Below are 22,974 nucleotides of genomic sequence, written 5' to 3' on the forward strand. Positions count from 1 at the left end.
TGTCTATGAGTTACGCATTGGATCACTATTGGTATTTATAAAATTTAGGTTTCATATATTCTCAACCATGAATGCATGGTTTCTGATAGATACTGGGAAGATTAACTTGTGTGGTAAGGTTATTCCAGACTATTCAGAAAATTGTACAAATACAGAAGCAAGTATATAAAAGTCAAGAAAGTAAACTAATGAGTAAAGGAAAGGACTTTTTATGTGGTGGAAACACACAGTGGAAAGGAATGTATTCTGGAGAATTTTTAACGTGAAATTTAATGTATGCTATTTCTTTTACCTGACATGAACTCTCCTCTCCTTGTCAAATTATGACTCATCAAGGGAGTCCCTTGCAACCCATGCTAACTTCTACATCCTTGGAAATTATTAAGTACTGGCAAGTATATCAAAAAACTTTCTGCAACACTCATTTTTAATGTCTTCTAATTTGGTTTTGCTATCTTGTAAAGGCGGGAAGAGAAGGGGACAACAGAGGATGAGATGGTTGGATGGCATCACCAACATGATAGACATGAGTTTGAGTAGGCTCCGGGAGTTGGTGATGGACAGGGAAGCCAGGCGTGCTGCAGTCCACGGGGCATGGACAGGGAAGCCAGGCATGCTGCAGTCCACGGGGCGGCAAAGAATTGGACATGACTGAGCAACTGATCTGACTGAACCCTCTTGTAGCAAGAAGTAATTTTTTAAATGAGTGCTGTACAAATAGTAGAAGATTGTTTAACTGATCTCAGCTTGACTAACCTGGGTCCCGTTAAACCACATTCCTTCCCTAAGACATGCCAAAGGATGCCCACAGCACAGCACATCCAGGGTTGGAAGGACATACTTTAGTACATGCCTACGCTTTGCTTCCATGAGTCGACTTGGTGCTTACTGGGAATCCATGGGTGTTGGTTCTTTAATCTATTTATTCTTATTGTACTTCTCAAAGTAAGCATCACTTAGATGTTTCATAAGCCACCAAAAATAGTCTAGCCAAAATTGTTGGTAGGAAAACCAAATATAATGTTCTAGAAAGACTTTTTGAGTTGCCAGGAAAACATTGCTGGGGACAAGGTAACAGTAAACTGGGGTGGATGGCATCATGACATTGTAGTTGCCACTTAATGAAACAAGCCATGGATTGTGCCTCAAAGTGAGGTTTCTGTAAGAAAAATATGCAGACTTTCAAACACAAACTCCTTTGCAGAGTATGTTTCTTTGCCTTATATCACAAGCTTGTACATTTATATTCTGAAATTAAATGTTATAAGGTATGTATATTTTGTTTTATGAATTCTACTTAAACCTGGTATCTTTCTTTAGCAACCAACTACTATTTCAAACCCATCAGATACCAGAGCTTCTGCTGTTTGTTGAATACTCTTCCAAGCCAGTTGTCCTCTTTGATCTTGATAATGGAAGCAGATATCCTTACTTATGCTATTTGCAATGTAATTTGGGTTGTCTCTCATTACATCATTGCCTTTTCTTAAAGAAAAACAGATATTGTTCTTGCCTAGGGAATTCATACTCTGTTTTAAGACCTGAGTTAGTCATATCCATGTTTGTTTTTTTGTTTGTTCAGTCTCTAAGTCATGTCCGACTCTTTGCAGTCCCACAGACTGCAGCACACCAGGCTTCCCTGTCCTTCACTATATCCCAGATTTTGCTTAGATTCATGTCCATTGAGTCATTGATGCTATCCAACCATCTCATCCTATATCACCCCCTTCTCTCACCATCAGTCTTTCCCAGCATCAGGGTCTTTTCCAATGAGTCAGCTCTTCGCATCAGATGGCCAAAGTATTGGAGCTTCAGCATCAGTCCTTCCAATGAATATTCAGGATTGATTTCCTTTTGGATTGACTAGTTTGATCTCTTTGCTGTCCAAGGGACTCTCAAGAGTCTTCTCCAACACCAAAACTTGAAAGTATCAATTTTTTGATGCTCAGCCTTCTTTATGGTCTAACTCTCATATCCATATATCACTACTGGAAAAACCAATACAGACCTTTGTCAGCAATGTCTCTACTTTTTAATTGCTGTCCAGGTCTGTCATAGCTTTCCTTCCAGTAAGTAAGCGTCTTTTAATTTCATGGCTGCAGTCACCATCCGCAGTGATTTTGGAGGCCAAGAAAATAAAATCTGTCACTGTTTCCATTTTTCCCCTTCTATTTGCCATGAAGTGATGGGACCAGATGTCATGATCTTAGTTTTTTGGAAGTTGAGTTTTAAGCCAGCTTTTTCACTCTCCTCTTTCACCCTCATTAAGAGGCTCTTTAGGTCCTCTTCACTTTCTGCCATTAGAGTGGTATCACCTGCATATCTGGGTTTGTTGATATTTCTCCCAGCAATCTTGATTCCAGCTTGTGATTCATCCACCCCAATATTTCCTTTGATGTACTCTGCATAGAAGTTAAATAAGCAGGGTGACAATATATAGCCTTGACATACTCCTTTCCCAATTTTGAACCAGTCTGTTGTTCCATGTCCATTCTAATTGTTGCTTCTTGACCTGCATACAGGTTTCTCAGGAGACCGGTAAGGTGGTCCGATATTCCCATCTCTTTAAGAATTTTCCACAGTTTGTTGTGATCCACACAATCAAAGGCTTTAGCATAGTCAATGAAGCAAAAGTAGATGTTTTTCTGAAATTCCCTTGCTTTGTCTATGATCTAATGTATATTGGCAATTTGATCTCTGGTTCTTCTTCCATTTCTAAATCCAGCTTGACATCTGGAAGTTCTCGGTTCACATACTGTTGAAGTCTAGCTGAAGGATTTTGAGCATTACCTTGCTAACATGTGAAATGAGTGCAATTGTGCAGTAGTTTAAGCATTCTTTGGCATTGCCTTTCTTTGGGATTGGAATGAAAACTGACCTTTTCCAGTCCTGTGGCCACTGCTGAGTTTTCCAAATTTGCTGGCATATTGAGTGCAGCACTTTAACAGCATCATCTTTTAGGATTTTAAATAGCTTGGCTGGAATTCCATCCATAGTGTTGGTAAAAATCCTCAGGGTAATACCCTCAATTTGGGGGTATTAAAAATTGTAATGTCAAGCAGAGAAAGCAGTAGTTAGTTGTAATAGTCATGAAGAAAAGAAAACAAAGTTTAGTCCAGCTTTTTTCTGATGATTCTCTAAATCATTAATATTAGTTCACCATGCAGAGATTTATCCTTTATTATACATTCAGCTTATGAAAAAAACATACCTGTGTTACTCAGCTCCATTGATCCCATGGTGTGACTTCACAATGTATTTGTATTGTGAGCCTTTTAAGTTGTAAAGGGAATTTGACAAATGTTTTCAAGTGCTTCACTCTTTTCATGCTCATTTTCCATTTGCTTTTTAGATCATTTCTTGGTGAGCATTCTTTTTTGACATTTACTGAATGTCAGCTATAGTTCATATTTGAAACATTGGCCTAGAGCCAGTGGGCTGACCAATTTATAATAGCCTGTTAAGAAAAATTAAATAAAATGTGAAAATGAAATGAAGATTGCTTCAAAGAAAAATGAGAGCTAACAGTGGAAAAGCCTGTTAATGACATGATACTCATCCATTCCTTTACTGTATTCACAGTTGTGTCATTTTGTACTGTTGCCAGACTCTGAAAGGAAATTCAAAGAAAGAATTAAAAATAATTCTTTCATATAGCAAGCATTTATTGAGTCCCTATCCTGGATCAGCACAAGTAGTACAAAGATGAGGAGACTGGTTCACTCTGCAAGCAAATCACACAATGATTCTCAAACTTGAAATAAGGACTGAATCTGTTCTTGGCTGAAGCATTTAAGAAGGGACAGCTGGGCCTCCTGAAGGCACTTACTTGTGCAAAATACCCACTGCTAGGAATTTTTCCTAAGGAAATAATCAGGAAGATGTGCAAAGATGTATTGAGTCTCAGAGTCATGATCTTCATTTCTAAGTAGGCTAATAAATGAGTTACCAGATGTTCCAGCAGGTATTGACTGCACTTAACCTTGATAAAGAATTTAGCTCTGGGTTATTTCTTTTGCTCACTAACATTGTCTATATTAGTTGTTTCTCAGTAGTTCATTACTCTCTTAATAGTTTACTGAGCCAGATCACTGTTCAGTTTTCCTTTCTTTCTGTCTAATCACCAAGATAGCATGGATACTAGATTAAGTTAATCATGCAAATAAATATTTTGTCATTGAACTGTAATTGTTGTGGGGTTTTAAGTCTATGAGAAGTTGCTCCAAAGTTAATATTAATACCATACAATTTTAGTATGGATGCTGGTGTTCTCTATTCCTGACCCACCTTTATATAAAAGGTTGCTTGATTCTACTTGGCCATTGTCAATAGCTTTAGAAAAGAAATAGGCACATATGAACTATGTAATCAAGCACTTGGTATTTACATTAGTTGACTCACCAGGGTGTCTGAGAACAGGTGGGGAAGTTACCCAGTTCCTTATTGTTTATTTAAATTGTTTAAATGTATAAGAATCATCTAAGATCAGCTTATGGAGGTTCAAAACTTTTATTTTCAAGGTACAGTAGAACAATTGGTATTTGAACTGTCATTCAACAGCCTTTCTGGCTTTCTTTCTCATTCAAAAGTGAAGAATCAGAAATCCTGATATTATTTGTTAGGAAGTAATGGGATTTCTGAACACAAATGTCATCTTTTAACAAATTTATGCACACATTCTGGGAAACTAATATTTAACAAGGCATTGTAGCTTCTACCTGTCACCTAGAGTTTTGCTTCTGTGACTTTATTTTTCCCTTAAAGTGGCAAACCAGGCTAACAGATTTAAACACTTAAACGTAAGACTTTTCTGTGATGATTCTTCAGAGACCTATTCATTTAGCTCTCCTGCTGCTTTTATCCTTCAAGACAATGACATCTTAAAATTCCTTTTTCAGAAAAAAAAGTGATAATTTGTTGTTATTTAAGGGTTTCTCCTCTTCAAAAATCTGAAGTTGTTGAGATGGTTAAGAAACAAGTTAAAGTCATAACACTCGCCATTGGTGATGGAGCAAATGACGTCAGTATGATACAGACAGCACATGTTGGAGTAGGAATAAGTGGCAATGAAGGCCTTCAGGCAGCTAATTCTTCTGACTACTCCATAGCTCAGGTAAAGCATCATTTCTGCCAAACACACTATTCATCTTTGTCAACTGACACTATGAAGAGGAAAATGTTAATTTTTTTCCATTCTTATTTTAGTTCAAATATTTGAAGAATTTGTTGATGGTTCACGGTGCCTGGAACTATAACAGAGTCTCCAAGTGTATTTTATACTGCTTCTACAAGAATATAGTCCTCTATATTATCGAGGTAATTGCAAGTTAAAAGTTTAAAAATCCTTGTCATTTGCATATATATTTGAAGCATTTTGTGGAAGACATTTCTTCATAATTTTAATTAATCCTTCATCAGCCCACTTTTTTAAGTTCTGAATATGTTAAAAAGTTTGTCAGCTGTGGAGAATGATGTTGAAATTCTGGCTAAAAACATTATGTTGCTTTGGTAAGAAATGTTGAATTGTAATTGCTAATAAAGTAATGTGTTCAGTTTTAAAAAGACTACAAACTACATAGCATTTTTTATAAAGTTCAAAAACATATGAGAGAAAACAGTAAATTATTTAGGGATGCACATGAGGAAAACTGTGTTGAAAGAGAAAAGGAAGGGAAAATGGAAGGAAATCCAAAAAAAGAGGGGATATACATATAGCTGATTCACTTTGCTATACAGTAGAAAATAACACAACATTGTAAAGCAACTATACAATAAAAATCAATTTTTTAAAAAAGGAAAGGAATATTTAGTGGTTGTTAGGCAGTGGTGGGGGCATAGGGAGAAAATGGAGAGTGACTGCTAATGGGTATGGGGTTTCTTTTTAGGGTGATGAATATGTTCTAAAATTGACAGTGTTAAATAAAAATTGCACAACTCTATAAATATACTAAAGACCACAAAAAAAAATAAAATAAAAATAAAAAAGGAAAGGAATAGTGGACATAAAACTGAGGATGTCAGTTCTACTAAGGGATCTAATCAATAAAAATACACAGGTAGTTTTGCTAGTGTGGTCATCCTGTAGTTCTTATGTTTCAGGCCTACATAATTGGGTAGAAGTATTCCTTGCTCTTCAGATCTGTTTTGGTGTCTGAGTTTGGTAGGAAACAAAAGTCTAGATAATAAGGAATTTGTTTAAAAATTATCAGAATAGTTCTGTTACTATGTCTGGATCACAAGGAATTTCTATATTCCTTTTCATGTGGCAAATATAACATCATTTTTAACATGTAAACTTAGCTTGGGTCAGGAATATCATTTCTGAAAGGATGCATTTTATTCTGCAAACATGTTTTGCAGTCTCTACAGGCTGCCAGGCACCAGGGTTAGTTCAGTAACTGAAGTAAATCGCGCGAGGTTTCTATCCTCCAAAAACTTGCCAATAGAAATATAAAGCAAACCACATGTGTAATTTTACATTTTCTGGGAACCACATCAACAACAAGTAAAAATTAAAGCCCAAATTAATTTTAAATTATATTTCATTTAACTCTATATATTCAATATTATTATTTCAGCTTGGAATCTCTATAAAAAATTATTAAAGCAATATTTCACATTCTTTTCTTCATAACTAAGTGTTCACAGTCTAGTGTGTATTTTATACATACAGCGTATCTTAGTTTGGACTAATCACATTTCAAGTGTTCAAGAACCACATGGCCAGTGGCTATTCCTCTGGGTAGCACAGCACCAGTAGGTGAATAAGTAAACTGAACACTTAGGATGCGATAAATAAGTTCTTTATATTTTTTTAAAAAAATATGACCCTCTTATCATCAGAAGCTGTATTCGTAATACTTGAACTCTAGCCGTTACCAGTTTGTTGCTCCTCTTGCAGCTTCACAGAGCATGACAAGGAGCGCTCCATAGCTTGTTAAGAAAACCCTCCATCTTCCAGTCCTGTCAGAGGACCTGCCTACGCCTTCATAAATCTGCCCTGGGCTCCCTTACACATGTTTGTTTATGCCACCTTGCCCTCTACTCAGTTGACTGCTTCTACACATCCATCAGAAGAGGCAGAACCTTCCCATATGCCATTTGAAAATAATATCTCATACTTTATGCCACAAAAGTAACACTATAAACAAAACAGTCAGTAGATTTTACATTTCCCCTGCTGAGATGTTAGTTGGAAACTGCTGTATGGTTGCTTCAGCTGTTCTTTATCCCTATCAGAATGCTTATCTTCTTATCAAAATGTTGACTGAACATAGTTCTTATTATGAGTCAGATTAATAGAATTAAGGGCTTCCCTGGTGGCTCAGACGGTAAGGAATCTGCCTGCAATCCAGGAGACCCAGGTTCAATCCCTGGGTTTTTTAGTTTTGAAGTGTGCAGGCAGTTTTATTTATTGGTCACTAAAAATCTGTAATTAGATTGCAACCCATTAGGTAAAATAATCAAATACTATAATTAAATACTTGGAAACTTAAACAGAATAATCTATGGATTTAGTTATTATTCATTACTGCTGAATTTGGTCTGAAATAGTCTGTTTTGAAACAAAATGCACTTCCAAAATAGCTTATGAGATCATACAAAATATTTTCTGTTTATATAAATTTGTTATTCTTTTCTAATATAATTATTTTCAATTCTCAGTCCCCTCTATAGTCCTAACTTTACTAGTTAGATTTTTTTCTCATCCCGCAACATTTATCGACATTAGAAAGAATACCAATTTGTACAGTTTATTTACATATATTCTTGAAGCTTCTGGGAGTTTAAAGCCACTGGCAGCAATAAATCTGCTTGCAAAAATATAATTGGGTAAAATGAAATGAGTACTCAACTTGCCACTTTTTAAATCTAGATTATTTGGCAATCAACAATGAAGTGGTCAAAATTACCTACTAATGGGAGACATAAAATATATCAAACTCAAATGAAAAACTAAATCTGCACGCTCTGTTTCAAATCCAGAGTTATGCAATTTGTGGTTTATTAGCCCTAAATTTCACTTGGCTTTGAATTTAAAGCCTCTTTGAGAGATAACTAACACTGATCAAGTTCTTTACACATTGGAAAGGAAGTCAGTCCTAAACTTTACTGGAAATCTCATTCTTAAGTTATTTTTCTTTTAGCAGTTTATGGAAATGCATTTTGAATATAATTCAACTATCTTGGAAATGAATTGACCTTTTAAATCAATTCCCAGATACCCAACTTTTGCCAGCTAAAACAAGTTCTGCAGATGTTAATGGCTCATGTCAATACTGTGAATGAATAGACAGAAAACACATCATTGAATGTCTCTAGTGAGGACAACTGCCAGTCTCGAATCTCCCCTTTCATTTTTTTGTGCTGATCGGGCGTGGGAGCAGAGGACTCATTGACTGTTTGTAAGCTGCTGTTTAATATGCAGAAATGCTCCATCAGGGAAATGTCTGTGAAGCTTTAACTGCCACGCCTCTACTGGGACGTGAAAGTTAGAAAATAATACCAGGACAGGCAGGTCTGAAGTTTCTTTGCTAATAAAGAAATAGTCTGGAACACTATGGGTTTTACAGATTATCTGTAAAAACTGCTTTTCCCGTTGCTCTACTGCCAGGAATGTCACCGTCTAGCTACTCCATTGCCATAAATTATAGCCAAACAAATAAAAACAGATTTGGCAGGTGGCGGTATAAAGCACTTGCTTGTGGTGGCCGCTCAACAGCGACTCTAGGTGTTCATTGGAATGACAAGCATTCGCTAAAGAGATTTTAGTTTCTCTGAAACATCTGACTCCTTGCTAGCAAAATAAGACCTTTTCTTTCAAACAATTGGTCACATCCAGGTTTTCCGGTAAGATCCCAAAGCAGTGTAGCGTTTCTGATTTCCAGAAGCTTTGATTAAAGTCAATGAGGTGATACTTTCCCACCAAGTTGTGCTGAGATATGGATTTCCTGTGAATTTAAATAATTTAGATACCTCCCTGGAGGGACTCATGTTTTCTTTCTGCATCCATGGTTTTGTTGAGTCAAGGGAGGGACTTTTATGTGTTTATAGTAATTTAGGTGTTGTTTTATTTAGAATGGGATGCATTTCTAATGTATCTCTAAACTGCAAATCTCAGACTGACTTGAAATCAGCCTTCTGGTAGACATCTTCTCTGTTAAAAACCTCTCTTTCCTTTAAAATATGTAAACTTCAGTGCCAAAATATTTATATGAAGATGTGGGTACTATATTAGAAGAGTCAATTCCTATCTAGTCATTTCTCCTTTAAAAAAAATTAAAATATTAACATTTTAAAGCACAGGTAGAGAATTTCTAGAAACATGTTCACATACCTTTCAGTAGGAAAAATAAAAAGGCAAAAATGCTTTGATAGCTTTCCACTTAAAAATGTCTACATTTTTCTCAAATAAAGCAGTTAGTTAAGTGGTGCATTTTAAAATAAACTTGGACTGTGAGTGCGTTAGCTTATTTGCAAGTTATTTTGAATTGGAAACTGAATATAAATATCCATTGATTTAGATTCCTAAATTTCAAATTTAGATTCCTCAATTTCAAGCTCATAGTGGTATTTTAATTACCATATTTACATACAAAGAAGCCAGGAGGCCATTCACATTTACAAATGTTTATTCACACACAAATTTATTAACATAAATGTCTCCTATTATACAGTATTGATGTTTGCAAATGCATTTATAACTAACCTTTGAGCCAAATCATGTCCATTAAAGGAATTTGGTATGTATGCAGCTTCAGCTTTCTTCAGACCAACGAAGATTAGGCTGCATCTTCATAGACTATTCAGGCCATAACTGAAAGTTCGTGTTTAAAAATTCCTTATTACCATCATATCATAAGAAATCTGAATGAGCTTCACAGTCACCTACAGGGAAAACATTACTGTCACCCCAAGTATCACAAATATGTATTTACATAATCCACATCTCAAAAAGGCCAAAATGTGAAAACACAATAGATAGCGTTGAGGTCTGTCCTGTCAATTTGTGTCTGCTTAATGCTTTCCAAAAAAAATAAGTTTTAAGTCTGCAGCACCACCCCAAGTCTCCAAGGAATAAATTTAACTTCGCATGAAGATGCTAAGTACTTTTACGTGTAGCAATGAATGATCTGGCTTCTAGTTGAGAGCACAAGTTCAAATCTTTTCTGTAAATATATGTGGCAAGCAAGTGAGAATTTCAGATTTGGCTCCCATTTCTATGCTTTTGTTCTTATTGTAGTTAATGCGTGTTACAACCCTAACACAATCTGGACTTATTTTTCATGTGCTATTGCTACTTTGTTCTCTTTTCCATCTCATGAAGCGGACATTGGTTTTTATATATGCTCAGTCATTCCTTTCCACTATAAAAAGGAAAAAGATCAATGTGGGTACAGAAACTGTTCATAGGGAGGCCAGCCTGGGTACATATTGATAAATGGTGAATTTGTAGCAATTCATGCTTCCATAATGAGGTTAAATGAAACGTGAAGTGTAGGAAAGTCTATGCAACTCCAGTTCAAAAATTCACTTAACCAGCACGTCCAGGCTGCTGTCCCCTAACAGGTTTTTGGTTGTTGTTATGATAGTTTGGCTTCGTGTTTGTGTTTATGTCATCTCATTGTTGGGCCAGACATTTTGCTCTTCCACATCAGTGTGATTTTTAATTATGTTTTAGTCCTGCTTTTTTAAAAAATAACATAGGGATTATTGATTTACTAACATTCACTTAAATTTTCCATTTGTTTTAAATATACTGGAAAAAGTTTCTCTCTATTGTCCCTTAATTTTTTAGGCAAAGTTCAGTTTTCTGCTTTTAAGAAACTGCAAATATATAAGAACATGTCGCTTTAGTAAAGATTTGTTTTTAATCAAAGTATAAATTTAAGTTACAAAATATTTTTAATATTATAAATTCAAGTTTTGCATTCTGATGGCTATAATTATCAAGAACTATTTTTTAAAAAGGTTAAATACTTTGGCACATTAATTCTACTTCTAAGAATTCATTCTAAAAGGAAAAAGAAGAAAGAAGAGGAGGAAATTTTGGGAGATGATGAGATATGTCTGTTACCTTGATTAGGTGATGGTTTCGTACATATGTCTAATCACCAAATTGTATACATTAAATGTGTGTCATTTTTGTATGTCAATTTTACCTCAATTAAGCTACGTTTTATTAAAAGTAATTCATCCTAAGAAATTGAGATATTTAGGATTTCTGAAAGAATATTCAGTTCTGAATTATGTATAGTAGAAAAAACCAGAAGCAAGCTGAATATCCAAAATAGTAGGGGATATATATCCATTTCCATTAACATCATTTTAAAGGGTATGTAACAACTTAAGAAAATATGTATTGTATAATGTTAAGAAGAAAAGGGACCGGACATGATGCTGCATATAGGTTTCCAGTAAGATAAATCTTTGAATGTATATAAATGAGCTACATGAATACAACCAAAGCAGAAAACAATAAATGGTGATGGTATTAGTATAGGAAATTATTTTATTTTCTAAATAAACAAAATTTTTAATTATGATTAAAAAAATCTTTAAATAACTACCAGAAGATAGATATTTTAAAGGGGGATTAAAGTCTAAAATTTTAATGGCATAAAATTTATTCTCTAAAGTGTCTTTTAGGAAACAAGATTATACCTAATTTTTTTTAAATCTATGATTGCCTATTGGTATAGTTCTTTTTTGATTCAACAAGTGGAACCAATCCTGACCTAAATAGCAAAGACCTTATGAAAGAATCCCTTCAAATTAAAAAGTAAAGCAAAGAAACGCCATTTTCAAGAGAATCATGAAAATACTATGTCAGTGAAGTATTTGAGTAACAGCAAATACACTGGTTGAGTAACAGCAGATTTTAAACATTGAATTTATGGTTTCCGCATTCTAATTTGGGGGGTTTGGACTGTTTTCTTCCTAGATCTGGTTTGCCTTCGTGAATGGCTTTTCTGGACAGATCCTCTTTGAGAGATGGTGCATAGGTCTTTATAATGTGGTAAGTTTAGGACTTTTAATTATTCCTGTTCTATTGAATACTTTGAGATAGAAGTTCACCCTGCATTTGGCTACCTGGTATAATGACTAGTTTGTGCACTTTAGATGTTTACAGCAATGCCACCCTTAACTCTGGGAATATTTGAGAGATCATGCAGAAAGGAGAATATGTTGAAGTATCCTGAATTATACAAAACATCTCAGAACGCCCTGGACTTCAACACCAAGGTAGGAACCAGTGCCCTGGCAGGACTTGCTTTACTGCTCCAGTTGCTTGGGGCGTCGGTCTTCTAAAGCCAAGGAAACTCCAGGGTCCTGACCATGGCAGGCCAGATTTGCTTAAGGTTCTGATATGACCTGAGAAGATGTTTGGTTTTGCTGTGAATTTAAACTGTAACCACAACTCACTGGAGTTTGCCAGGCAGCAGCAAAATGGGCCTGGCAAGCAGAGGGGGAGCCCTCTGACTTTCTGCTTTTTCAGTTTTGTGGGGAAATGCTCACTCTTCTCAGAGGTCAGTCATCCAGGACTGACACGGACTGTCTTTACACATACAAAGTGGTGAGGGATGATATATCATTCTTTACTCATTTTCGGTTTTATGAAATAACTTTGTCTTCATTGGAATATTAGATTGTATTAAGCATTAAAAATATCGTCTCTGGTAGCTAACTCATTTACCAATAATAATCATTATTTACAATCATTATTAAGCCATAAACTTAATATAAGGTAAAATATCCAACATTTTATCTAAAATCATATTCCAGGTTTATAGCCTATATAGCAAGCCCTGGGCTTTTGTCATCTTTGTGATCCACGGTATTTCTTCATCTCAGCAACAAAAATATCTATTTCCTGCATAGTTCACTTTCCTGCGATTATGTATTCTGAAGTATTTCCACTAGTGTTTGTTAGTAATTCAGGTTTCTATCCAGTGTAACTGAGGAGTTTTGTTTGTTGTTTTTTTTGTTTTAAGTTTTGTAATAGTCAAGGTAGATATAATTGTGAAACTATAGTAAAAGTATCAAATACACCTTCACAGAATTTTTTCTCATTTAATATAATACATGTTGGTTATGTTATGCATGTTATGTTACCAATAATTATATGAAATCTTAATTTGGTGTTTTGGATTTAGGAAATTAATGTAGGATATTTTAAATTTTATTGTTTCATAAAACTGTCAAATGACATTTGTTCTTAGTATACCAGGGGAATAGAGTGAGACAGGTGTGTCAGCGCCTCTAACCTCATACAGTAAATGATGGTGTTAAGTTTATTGCCAGGATGTTATTCATCTTCTGAGACTAGGTCTTCATGAATGCACTGTGCATACAAGTCCCGGTATGCAGATGCGTACAACTTGAGGGATGATATAACTGAATTTGGTTAAATTTAAAAAAAAAAAACTTAACTACAAAGTTTTTTGTAGAGTGGAGAACAAGTGGGTTTTTATAGAACCCACTGGCTCCATAAAGTATTTTAGTGGTCTTTTAAAACTGTTGCTATTTATAATATGCAATGTCTGTGCTTTAATTTCTTAATGTTTTATTTTTTGATTTTTTAAAAATTTACCTTTGATATCCAATTTGTATTAAATTCCACTACCATGTTAAAATGTTTTTCATTACCTATGGTGAGTATTTTCAAGTGACAGAAAGCCACAATTGGGGCAGATACAATGGACCATGAGCTCTCGTTTCCTTGAAAATGTAATCTGAGAGCTAGGAAGGTTCCAGGCTTTCTGGCAGGCTAACAATAACCCTCACCAGCCCAGAGTTACATCAACCTCAGCCACACGTCCCCATCTCCCATTGCTGAGGCTCCGTGGTGTCTCTTAAGAGTTAGCTTCCCAGCCACTGCCTTGACCTTGCTCCTGTTGCTTATAAACTGATCCTCACAGGATTACCCAAAACCATTCCTAGAAAGTCACATCCTTTTGTACCCTTTGTATATGGCAACTTGGAAAGTTTTGTGTCCAGTGAGAAAGTGTATATATGAACTGGTCATATATAGTTTTAACGTGAGAACAGCCTTCCTTGTATTTTTTGCTGTTCTTGTATACAAAGTATCTCATAGTCTGCAAAGCCCTGGCATTTAGAAAAGTCACCATATCAATCCAAATAAAGTATACAACTTCTGTATTCATTTAAATATTTATAGATACACAAGCTGCCAGCAGTTTTTATAGGGTTTATGGATTTTTCTAATGATTTCAGTGAAAATTGTTTGAATAAATCCCATATAAACATTTTAAAATTCAGGAACAAATGGTTACAGAATGCACAGTTGTATACACTGCAGTTGCTCCAGGTCCCCAGTGTGGAAGCATTGTTGCCCTGAATGATGACGATTACGTTTGTTATGGTAAAAAGGGTCGGAGGTGCTGAGGTCGTGACAGGGGTTAAAGGATTAACATGTGACAATAAGTATCGGTCAGGAAAATGGAAAAGTAGAACTAATTTTTCTTGCACCCACCTGTGCTTTCTGTCAAATAAAAACTTGCAGTAATGACATAGTGAGGAGAAGAGACAAAGGTTAATGAGTAACATAAGTTCAAATGTGTAATGTATTGGAGCGTAAATTGGATCATACAATCCAGTGTGGCTGGGTGAACTAACAAAGGAGGTTGAGATCACAGTGGAAAATTTTGGGAGGCAGGCAACTTAATTTCTGTTGTTTGAACAGCTTAAAACTATTTTAATACATGCCAGTTTTATTTAGCATACGTTTTGTTTGCAAGAAGCACTTCTGAATGACAAAACTGCAACCCCTCAAAGGGCCGTAAGAGTTCTAAACAGTTTTTCTGTAACTTAATCTTTTACCTCCATGTTACAAAGAAAAGACCAGTGATACTTGCTTTCTTGTTAATAAAATACAATAGATGAGAAAGCAATAACTACTAAATGATATTATAATTGTATGAAGTTTGATGTTGACAGGTGTTTTAAAATTGTGAAAGTCTTTTATAACTTCAGTCCTGGTAAAAAGGCTTTGCTTTGAGGAACTATGCAATTTAAATGTTACTCATGTTATTTTTAGTGTTGTGCGTGTGGATATGTGGGTGTGTGTGGAAAAAGAGAATACACTATATCCTTACCATTAAAAAGTTTACAATTTTATTGCACATGGAAAAGAAAACGTAGGGATCTCATCGAATTACAATGTTTTCAAAAGTCTGTTCATCTGGAATTATGAAAATAGTCCCACTTAAAGAATTTCATGATCTAACAGTAATTTTAAATTTTATTTTCTTCTTCAGGCAGAAATTTAAACTTCTAATCCTTGGTTTTTAGAAAGTAGAAAAAATTTCAGTGAAGCTGAAAAAACATTTAGAGAAACATAAAAATAAGTAAATGACCCATGAAGGTCTAAGAGGCAGAAAGTGTCTGTCAGTTCTATTAATTCACAGTGGTGGCCCGACAGAAACACGTTTTGTGAATCTAGCTCACAGATAAAAAGAAAGGTCAGAGTTCACAGAGCTAGTTTATCGCAAATGGTTCTCATGGATTTTTGTTTTCCCTCAGGTTTTCTGGGTTCATTGTTTAAATGGCCTCTTCCACTCAGTTATTCTGTTTTGGTTTCCACTAAAAGCCCTTCAATATGGTAAGTAGGAAGGATATGAATGCTAAGAGGTGACTTTTTACTTTTTTAGAAAAATAATTCATTGTCAATATATGTTCAAAATTATAGCAGTGTTTCATTTTATGATATTTTTTCCTTAACCTAAAATACATGCATCTAAAAGTTGTACACACTTTAAAGATTTTTACTATTCCTGTGGGAGCAAACTGATTTAATATATGCAAAGCCTTTCTTCTCTACTTCTCATGTTTTTCAAACTTGCAGAGAGTGAAATTTTAGGATTTTTTTTCCCCTCTGTTGATGTATCGTTAGAAGACAATAGCGCTGATATTTTATGTAGTCTATTTATTATACCTGTGAGACTTGTATCAGCTCTTTATTCTGAACCTAATTAGACATGCTAGTATTTTCAAGTACTTGAGCTGGAGCTTTGAATGAGATTTTCAGTATGTTTTTATGTTCATCTTAGAGTGTAAGCTTTTATCTCTGCTTGTTTTGAGGGGGTAATGTTATTGTGTCACTTTTGAGAGATGGGATCCTGGTGAATTTCCTATACACATAAAAATGATTAAGTAGTCACTTTAGAAAAGAGGTCCCTGGGATGCTTAAGCTGGTGTTGCTATGTCCGGAGCAGACCTTGCCCTGGGATCCTGAGGAAGACGGCTGAACATTCAGCTCATAGACATGTACCTCAAACATGACACACACGCCACCCGAGGTCTGCGCATCCTTCAGAGGTACTAGCTGTCCTTGCGGCCTGAGTTAACACTGGCCCATAAGATGCAGGGCCGGCTCTTCTGTCCCACCGACAGTTTCCTCTCCAGCTGCCAGAGGCATCCTCATAAAACATAAATCAGACCAGGTGCCTCCGTCCTCAGAACCCCACAGACTCCATCACATTTAGAGCTAAATCCACAGCCCGAGCCTTGGCCAACCCCACCTGACTCTCCTTCCACCCACCACTGCCACCCCAGCCGGCTCACACCCTCACTGTGCTCCAGCCCACAGACCATCCATCCACTCTTCCTCGTCTTCACCGGGTGTCCCAGCTGCTCTCTCCTCCCACCCTCAGGTCTGTGCTTGGAGAAACACTCCCAGATCGCCCTGCCTCAAAGACCCTCCAACCCCGCCCCCACGGCCCCTGACCCTCTCTCTCCATCCTCTTGTATTTTCTTGGTGCTTGCCTAGTGGGTGTGATAGATTTGCTTTTTTTTTTTTTAAATTACCATTCTCCTCTGTTAGAACCAAAGCTCCAGAAGGGCAGGGCACTGTCTGTTAAGTTCGCTGTTGTTTTTGTAGTGCCCAGAACAGAGCCTGGCTCACTGTAGGCACCCAGTCCATCACAGATGCCTTCATGAGAACCTAGAATGGGGAAGTGAGTATCAAAGACAAGGCAGCAGCTTCGTGTCCTGGCCGGAGACTTTCATCTCCTTCCTACATTCATTGCTCTGCCAGTACAAAGTGAATAGATTCTTATTACTAGACCCTGGAAGTAACTGTGGTAAAATCTAACTAAATATAAAATATTGACCCAGTGGGCCAGGAGAATCATAATAGCACTTTTTAGATAAAATTTACATACCATAAAATTCACTCTCTTAAATTATATGATTCAGTGATTTCTAGTATAGTCACAGAACTGGGCCAGTGTCCCCACTCTCTGATGCCAGAGCATTTTCATCACCCCTTATGCATGAGCAGTCACTCCTCATTTTTCCATCCCTCTCCCCTAGCCCCTGGCAACCACTGATTTTTTTTCTCTGTGGATTTGCCTGTTCTGACATTTCATAAAAATGGAATCATGATACAAGAATTTAACTGATCCTTATTGTGGCATAAATCAGGACTTCATTCCTTTTTATGGGTGAATAATATTTCATTGTATGGATAGACCACATTTTGTTTGTTCATTCATTCATTGATGGACATTTGAATTGCTTCCACTTTGGGGAGCCATGGGATGTTGAAATCCAGGGTACAATATAGGACTTAAGTAAGTTTTCTAGGTAGTTTATTTTCCTAATGCAAAATCAGTGTAGGCATGAAAAACTAGGAATGTCCATTATTGAAGCTATTTTAGGACTCTAAATTAGAAAGAAAAATTTTAAAGTAGCACAAAGCAGACAACATCCAAAACACCTTACCAATTCAAAACACTTTAGGAATGAGAGGTTTGAAAGGAATTCCCAACTAATTCCAGCCCAGGATTCCCTCTGCATTTGTCTGGGGAACTGCCAAGCCCTCCAGCCTCAGCAGAAGCAATTCACAAGGGGTGCTGCCTGGGGAACCCAAATGTAGCCAAGTCCAGAGAACGTGTGCTTCTTCTTTTCAAGAGATAAATGACATATAGCATAAATTGTGTTTTAACATTCTACTTTTTTTTTTTGCCCTTTTTTGTTTTTAAATAAGAAGTTTTTGTTTTCTTTAGCTTTTGAAAGGATGAGATACAGAAGGGATAGAAATAGTTGTATAATATACGGCTAAACATTCATACACTTGCTTCAGTGTTTCTCAAAGTATGGCCTGTAGACACCTGAGAATACTCAAGACCTTTTGAGGTCCATGAATGAGGTCAAAATTTCATAGTGTCAAATTTTTTACATTTTCAAGACATTATTTGTCTTTTTCATTGCTGCTGCAAAAGCAGCAGTGGGTAAAATTGCTGGTACCTTGACACAAACAGTGGTACAATTGTACTAGAAATCATTATATTCTTCACTACCACGCACCCACATTAAAAAAAAAAAAATGTTTCCCTTAAGAATACCCTAGAAGAAGCTGTAAACCCAATACTTTTATTAAATCCTGAAACTTGATACACGCCTTACTAATATTCTGCATGACAAAATGGGAAGTATGCATAAAGTACTTCAGCCGCACATCAACAAGCAGCAGCTTTATCCACTAGAGTGTCTGGGGGATTGTTGGAGTTATCAGCTGAACCAACTACATCCATGAGGTTACAGAATCATGCATAAGTAAAAGATCCATTCAGAATGAATTTTCCCAATGAATTTTTTTTAAGGTTGTGTGTTAAGTCGCTTTAGTCATGTCTGACTCTTTGTGACCCTATGGACTGTAGGCCACCAGGCTTCTTTGTCCATGGGATTCTTCAGGCAAGAGTATGGGAGTGGGTTGCCATGCCCTCCTCCAGGGGATGTTAGGAGTATTTTTTATTATAACATGGGTTTAGAGCATTATGTAAGTTTTGTGTGTACACCAGTATATCTCTACTAGTTCTACATGTGCTGCAGCATGTTCACCAGCAGCACACTTTCAGATTCCACTGCAACTAACCTTTAGGAAACTATCTCCATGTCTTTAAGAAATGACTTGAGTTTTTAAGTAGTATCAAGGAATAGCCACAAATTACTAGTAAAGGTTATCAAATACTTCTCTCCTTTATAACTCCATCTCTCTGTGAAATTGGATTTCCCTCATATGTGAGGACTTCCCTGGTGGCTCAGACAGTAAAGCATCTGCCTACAATGCAGGAGACCCGAGTTCAATCACTGGGTCAGGCAGATCTCCTGGAGAAGGAAATGGCAACCCACTCCAGTACTCTTGCCTAGAAAATTCCATGGGCGGAGGAGCCTGGTAGGCTACAGTCCATGAAGTTGCAAAGAGTGAGACACAACTGAGTGACTTCACATTCGCTTTCACGTCAACCAAAACAATATGAGAAACCAGTTCTATTAAGCCAGAAATTGTAAACATGTAATAAGAGCTTATAAAAATGTAAAACAATGACAATTTTCTCACCAATTTTGCTTGGGAGAATAGCTATCAAATATATATAATATTTGCTTATATTATATATATTGGGTTTATTATTGTTATGTTTAGATAAATCAGTACACGTTTTTAAAATGTCTATCTTAATTTCTAATTTGGTAAGTATTAATAGATATAAAACCACATAAGCAAAAGCTTTGGGGAATTCTTAATCATTTTTAAGAGCTTTAGTCCAGAGACCAGAAAATGTTAGCACAAATAATTTACCTGAATCATCCAAATGTCAAACTGGATAAACCTGACAACAGCTTTTAACTTTTTTCCTTGATTCAATTTTGAAATTTATCTCCAACTTCCTTACGACAAACCAGCAATGACTATAAGGTTTATTGGATCCAACTACAATTATTTTTTATAGCTTTTTTGTATTGATTAAGGAACCTAACCAATAGCCCACATAGCAGAAGCATGGAAGTCCAGGATATCTAGTCAAAGCTATGGTTTTTCCAGTAGTCATGTATGGATATGAGAGTTGGACTATAAAGAAAGCTGAATGCCAAAGAATTGATGCTTTTGAACTGTGGTGTTGGAGAAGACCCTTGAGAGTCCCTTGGACTGCAAAGAGATCCAACCAGTCTATCCTAAAGGAGATCAGTCCTGAATATTCATTGGAAGGACTGATGCTGAAGCTGAAACTCCAATCTTTTGGCCACCTGATGCGAAGAACTAACTCGTTGGAAAAGACCCTGATGCTGGGAAAGATTGAAGGCGGGAGGAGAAGGGGACGACAGAGGATGAGATGGTTGGATGGCATCACTGACTCAATGGACATGAACTTGAGTAAACTCCAGGAGTTGGTGATGGACAGGGAGGCCTGGTGTGCTGCAGTCCATGGGGTTGCAAAGAGTAGGACAGGACTGAGCGACTAAACTGAATGAAACTGAAGATACTTTCAGTTGTTTTGTAGATCTGGGTTTATTAATTTGATTCTATAGAAGTTTCCAGATTTGTTGCAGGCATTTAGGTTTGTCCACAACAAACCCACAAGACATGTTAGCACGTCAGATCCTATGTCCTTAATCATGGAATACCCCATAGAGAAAGGTAGTCTCATAGGTCTCTGGACTGTGGGTTTAGCGGTCTTCCTGGATACTTTGATCTGAAAACCGTAGAGAAGCAGCAGGGTCACACTGTGATGCATGGCTGGGTGCTTTGCACATTTAGCTCATTTTAACCTCAAAATCCCTCTAGGGTAGGTAGTTTCACTCAGTCTTTTAAGTGAAGAAACTGAATTCCATGGAGATTGATTGTAAACAACCCAAGATGATACAGCTTGTAACAGAACCTAGCCTGGTCTGTATCTCCAGAGCTCACCTGGCTCATCTCTTTTTCTTCATACCAGCACCACACTCGCCATCTCCTCTCATAATTTATCTAACATATTTTGTCGTTATATGTTAGGCTTTGAATACATATTGTCAAATATGTGTATAAATAGAATACTGTACGACACATATCTTGGATTTTAAATTTTTCAGTGTTACCAAATGATTAAATATTGTGGTTTGTTAATTTTCATTTGATTTTTTGTAACTCGCAATAGTGATTTTTGATGGTTAGTACTACTCCCTTCATCTGAAGCCATGTTTGTTAGTCATTGCTGGAATAACAAAATACTTTTAGATGTACCCCTAAATTCAGCGAGACATACCCCTCAAAGAGCCATATGCCTGGGATTACATTGGTGCTCCCCAGATCTCTGTGAGTTGCTTTTTTGAATCCCTTTTGGTCCAGTGACAACAAGTTCATTGAAAGATAATAAGAAATCTCCCTAAAACCCTCTCCTATTGTTAGGGGTTCAGAATGCCTTCTCCTGTCTCACTGCCCATAGCACTAAGCTCTGCTTGTAATGATTTTCTTTTTCAGTCTCACAAACCCTGAGAATTGGTTAACAAGTCTAATTTCCTTCTTCATGTTGGCTGTTGGAAATTTGATTTTCATTTGTGACCCATGTTAGGCAACTTTATGAGACTTCATACCATGTTTTGTTCCATTTGCCTCATTTCTGGCTCCATTGTGTGACCCCTTGTTCCCTGTCTTTTGTTCAACACTCCTAAATTGATTAATCTTTGAATGGATTCTGAGTTTATTTCCTTTCCCAACAAACCTCTCTTCTTTTCATGCAGGCACTGTATTTGAAAACGGGAAGACTTCTGATTACCTGCTGTTGGGAAACTTTGTTTACACAGTGAGTGTGGGACATTTGCCTTGTTTGCATATGAAATTGAATTACTTCATACAAGCTCATTTTATTTTCAAATTTAAATGTGTGCATTGCTGTATTTAAGGGTTGTTTGAGCATCCCTTTAAAAATGAGATGAGATGTTTTGACTGTTAAGAGATAATTTTATATTAGGTTATAAAAATGTCATTTAGGTTCACTGACTGTATATTTGGTTCTTATTTTCAGTATTCCTTCTTCACTCTTATTGCTTCACTTTCCCTTTTTGTCTCCCATGCCTCTTTTTCCTCAGGTTTATTTTATTGCCCTTGTTCATATTTCCTTGCTTTCCTAAACTCATGGCAAATACTACCATACTATACTTGGGTGTTTAACCAGTAATTGTTCTAGAGTCACATGAAAAATAAAATGCCAAAAAAATTAAAAATAAAAAATCTCCATTTTTTTGAGATATTTAAGCCACACAAGACATGGACTCCACTGTATAAAATCACTGTGTAAACGCTTGTGATGGATGCACAGCTGAGTGTGAGCCCCACCCTGCCATTCAAGAGCCAAAAAAATGTTTTAAAACCATTTTTTCATCTAAAGTCAAAAGCTCCACTGGGATACTAATGCCAAAGGTCATACAGTTAGTCTCTGAAAGATGTTCCCTCCAGCCTTCAACCCTGAATTCTCCAGCCAGTGTCCTTTGCTCTCCTGTGTCCGCCTCCGTGGCTTCACAAGTGGGGACTGTGTCCTGTCCTAAATATTAAACGGCCATTGATGCAGCAGATTCAGTTGGTGGAAAAACGATAATGTGATGTTTAAAGAATTGATTAATAGGAAGTTAAGACGACTGAGCAACAAAGAGATAAAGGTTTTGGCAAATCCAGGCTTTCCTTTCCATTGACATCAACCCACTCAAGTAGTAAAAGCAAAAAGGAAAAACGCATTTGGAAGCCTAGTGGTTTGTTCTCATACAACATGAGTGCAAAACAAATAATACTTGATGGACTAAGTTTAGATATAAATCAGTAGATGTCATTGGGTGTCTGTGAGAGACATTTTAAAGTATCCAAGTCTTAATAGGGAGTATTTCCTTCATTTTGTGTCAAAATCTCTCTCTTAGTTTGGAATTTTTTATGTAGTCTAAATTAAATATTTAAATTTTAGTAAAGGTTTTATTTCTACAGCTCTTTACCCTGAATTGCTATTAGATACCCTGCTGAGAAAGCCCAAGTGCTTCACTTTATCCTGACTTTATGACCCAGTGGGCAGTATCTAATACTGTGCATAAACCCTACAGTAAGCAACAGTAGGACTGTGCACTTAAGCACTCACTAATCACCAATGCTAGGCAAGCACCACACTTCCATCCTGGCAAACGACTGGAAGTGCCCCGATTTCCTTT

General features: G+C 36.5%; 1 protein-coding gene across 11 annotated transcripts in view; it reads left to right on the plus strand.

Moving 5' to 3' along the window:
* Window positions 1-22,974, plus strand: part of ATP8A1 (ATPase phospholipid transporting 8A1) — a 230,854-nt gene that overhangs the window by 169,793 nt on the left and 38,087 nt on the right. For all 11 annotated transcript variants that reach the window (XM_081523434.1, XM_081522682.1, XM_081523201.1 and 8 more), the window contains 6 exons: window positions 4,930-5,113; window positions 5,206-5,316; window positions 11,945-12,019; window positions 12,124-12,246; window positions 15,547-15,625; window positions 21,526-21,587. In XM_081523434.1, the coding sequence (XP_081379560.1) occupies window positions 4,930-5,113; window positions 5,206-5,316; window positions 11,945-12,019; window positions 12,124-12,246; window positions 15,547-15,625; window positions 21,526-21,587 (634 nt within the window). The remainder of the gene's footprint in view (window positions 1-4,929; window positions 5,114-5,205; window positions 5,317-11,944; window positions 12,020-12,123; window positions 12,247-15,546; window positions 15,626-21,525; window positions 21,588-22,974) is intronic.

This window comes from Giraffa tippelskirchi, chromosome 1 (assembly GCF_054371585.1).
Source record: "Giraffa tippelskirchi isolate mGirTip1 chromosome 1, T2T-mGirTip1v1.2.pri, whole genome shotgun sequence".
NCBI classification, from domain to species: domain Eukaryota; kingdom Metazoa; phylum Chordata; class Mammalia; order Artiodactyla; family Giraffidae; genus Giraffa; species Giraffa tippelskirchi.